This window comes from Buceros rhinoceros, unplaced genomic scaffold, assembly GCF_000710305.1.
Source record: "Buceros rhinoceros silvestris isolate BGI_N320 unplaced genomic scaffold, ASM71030v1 scaffold5781, whole genome shotgun sequence".
Taxonomy (NCBI): Eukaryota; Metazoa; Chordata; class Aves; order Bucerotiformes; family Bucerotidae; genus Buceros; species Buceros rhinoceros.
This window is the reverse complement of record NW_010393564.1, coordinates 1,117-4,542: the sequence shown is the minus strand read 5'-3', so window position 1 is coordinate 4,542 and position 3,426 is coordinate 1,117. Positions and strand designations below refer to the sequence as shown.

Sequence of the window (3,426 nt, the reverse complement as noted above, 5' to 3'; positions counted from 1 at the left end):
AATTCTGAAGGTGAAGCCAAGAAACTCATTGTGTCAGGACTGTGCTCCTAAGATGGCATGAGACACTACTGGGGGAGGAATACGAAGAAATATTTAGTTCAAGGGAAAAACAAGTGCCTCTATAGCCTAAACTAGGTCAGAAATGGGGCCAGTAAGACACCGAGGCCGAGCGTAATGCTCTCCGGAGGAAATGAGAGCTAGAGTTTTACTGACCATGCTGCAACAAACTCCTATCAAAGCAGCCGCTGGAGGCCACCAGTGGGAAAGGCTGGTTGTACCACCATGGTTTAGGTAGCTCTAAACACTGAAAGGCAGCGTCACATTTGGGAATGGGATGACAGACACTGCTGAACACAGAATAAAGCGACAGAGCTCTGGCCATTCAGCAAACCCACCTAGACAGTACAGGAGCTTCAGGAAAAGAACCCTCCAAGAGGTGAGGAAGAAGTTGTTTCCCTTTTGTTTCCTGCAATCCTGAGACGTGCAGCATTGACCTCTTGTGGAAACAAAGGAGAATTGTTAACAACTATTTCTAATTTAATGTTTAACTTCATTATATATACAGACTCGAAAGAAATCCACATCAGAAAATGAGGAGAACAATTCTTAGACTCATGATAAAAGAGCTTTCTTGCTAGAAGTACACAGGGGTTATAAAGGTTCTATTTTTTGTCACTAGTGTCACAAAATGCTCCATTTGCAAGGACCCACTGTGAATTTGTTTTGAAAAAGGCACTAAATTCCTAAGCAGTTCAGAAGTCAGTAGGAAACTGAAGAGAAATGCTGTCACCCACATATTCAAATATACGTCTACTACGAACAACTTTCTACATGAGGACTTAAAAGCTTAATACAGCTTGAAATAAGCATGAAAACCAACAGTGGGCAGCTGAGCTGCGCCTAAGCCAGTCAAATGCAGACAGACAGACATCAGCTGACCAGACAGCACACGCACACAGACTGACTACAGGTAAGGAGGCCACTTCCACGTGAGAAAAACCCTCTCAGTCCCTTGACAGGGAAGCAGTAAAACATGCATGTAAAACATGTAAACAAAAGAATAGGCCAAAACTTGATGTTCAGAGTTAGTTCTTAAGTTTCTTGGTGTGTGTTTCTACATCTGTTCTTCCACGATGGCAAAGTACTGCTGAGCCTTGGTATGCAAACAGCAAAAGCCACAGGATGAGTAAGTGCCACTCTGCTGCAGAAACTGGCAAGTCACCGGCAGTAAACATCGATCTTCCTCTCTTCCGAAGCCACGCTTTACCCCACCTGCCACTGCAGACAAAACCAACACACCACAGGTTTGTACGAAGACAGCGGAAAGAAAGGAAAAACCCCAGCCACCACCGTGTTGTCTACAGACCGTGAATTCCCCATTCCAACACCCTTTGTACCCAGTGAAGGAGCGGAGCAGCCCAGCAGCAGCCGCCTGTACAAACTCCTGCCCCCTGGGACACACGCAGCGCTGAGGGATGGAGGCGTTGAAGCCTGTTTCAGTAACCAGCGGCACCTCCTGCCCCGCAGAGGCTGCGATGCTGGATGAAATCTCTGCCTGCCCTTCCGAGAAGGTAAGTAGTAGTGACACTCATCAGCATCTACACCCACACGGTGTGACTCTCCTGTGAAGAGACAGGTGACTCCCAAAGCCGTTACTCTACTTAGTTCAAACATCTACAAACCCTGAGGGACGACAGACCATCTCCACAGTGCTGAAAGTGGACTCTGAGTACAGGTCAACTCAGCCAGGATGTCCCCAGTGCTGGGAGCACTGGAAAACTGATGCATTGTGGGTGTAGAAACTGGGGAAAAAGGCAGGGGGAAGCTCTCTGCTATCTGTGTCCCATTTCTATCCCATTTCCTTTCCCCTTCGTTTCCCCTGAAGTTACTCAACCTTGTGGACTACAACAAACCAGGATTTTCTCAGTGGATATACGGACGGTTCCATCACGGTGTTTCATTTTTAAACTTACTCTCAGTCCGCCTTCTCCTCCAGAACCTGAAGCTGCCATTCGTTTTTCTATTTCTTCCTGTTTCTTTTTCTTTTGCTCTACAGAGTTAATGTTCTTAATACCTCGAGAGGAAGCCTGGGAGAAAACACATTTGGGTAAGAGCAGTTAGCTGCTGTTTTTCCAACCAAACTGCAAGTCTTGGCAACACCATTCTGTGAGCTCTGGTTTGTGTGGAGAGACCGAAACACAAAGTAATTCTACTATGACATAAACAGAACTCTCAGGATTGTTCTCCACTGTGAGGGTGATGAGACACTGGAACAGGCTGCCCAGAGAAGCTGTGGATGCCCCATCCCTGGAAGTGCTCAAGGCCAGGCTGGGTGGGGCTTGGAGCAGCCTGCTCTAGTGGAAGGTGTCCCTGCCCGTGGCAGGGGGTTGGAACTGGATGAACTTCAAGGTCCCTTCCAGCCCAAACCATTTTAGAGTTCTTCCTAGGGAACCAAGAGCTCACAGTATGTATGTGAGGGTGGTTTTGTTTCACGTTGTTACCACATCCAGGTGAACATATGTAATGCAATCGCATGTACCTGCTTTCCATCCCAGGAAGCAGCCACAGAACCTCCCTTCCCAGAATTCCCATAAATTTTTAGTGAGGTTTTTCCAGTGTCAAGTCCTATCCTTGCCCTAAAAAACAGAATTAACTGGGAAGAGATGATTTGGGCAGAGAGAACCTCCAAGAACTCAGCTCTTTTGTCATCTATTCACTTCTCCCATCTCTTTTTATCAGCAGGCTACCGAGAGATAGGATATACATGACGGAAATCATATCGACAGCTCCTCTTTTACCACCCAATAAGCAGCCGGACAAAGTCACCAGCTCTGTGTAGCATCTACAGAAATCGATGGGAACTTTCCATGCAGAGGAGAGGAAAGGTTGTGGTAGCTCAGGCTGTAAGGAACCCAACTCATGAACTGTGATCTGAAAGAAATAACGTGCGTGACAGTCTACCCCTCAAGCTTCACAGGGCACGTGGACAGCAGCGGTGCCTTAAGTGGAGGGTCATGACACCACAGCGTAAGCTACACACAACATGTTAACATCTACCCAGGGAAAACAGCAACATTCTCGCCTGAAACTCAAGGCCCTGATGACGAGCACAAGTCTCAACGGGCTCCTACGGCAAGTCCCAGCAAATCCTGACTCAGACCCTCTGCTGTCCAGCGTTTAGGCAGCTGGCCCTCCCAGTGGGTTGGGCACCCAGACTGTCTCTGCAGCCCCCCAAAAGGAACAGCCCCTCACAGGACTGTGGCCTGGACAAGGAGCAGTGAGGAAGTGTGAACAGGAACACGCTAAGCACGAAGGACATCTCGTCTGCTCCCTTGTCCCTCACGAGGGGGAAACTTAATTAAGCCGCTTGCCGGTCTTCAGAGAGTGAAATGCTGTCAAAGCTAGTCATGAAAATCCCTTCCTCCG

At 48.0% G+C, this 3,426-nt stretch overlaps 1 protein-coding gene across 1 annotated transcript in view; it reads right to left on the bottom strand.

Moving 5' to 3' along the window:
- Positions 1 to 1,114: 1,114 nt before the first annotated feature.
- The window catches only part of SVIP (small VCP/p97-interacting protein), a gene marked incomplete at its 5' end in the record, with an annotated part of 2,775 nt that continues 463 nt past the window's right edge, over positions 1,115 to 3,426 (bottom strand). The window contains 2 exons of the mRNA XM_010144889.1: positions 1,115 to 1,555; positions 1,974 to 2,087. Of these exons, the coding sequence (XP_010143191.1) occupies positions 1,115 to 1,555; positions 1,974 to 2,087 (555 nt within the window). The remainder of the gene's footprint in view (positions 1,556 to 1,973; positions 2,088 to 3,426) is intronic.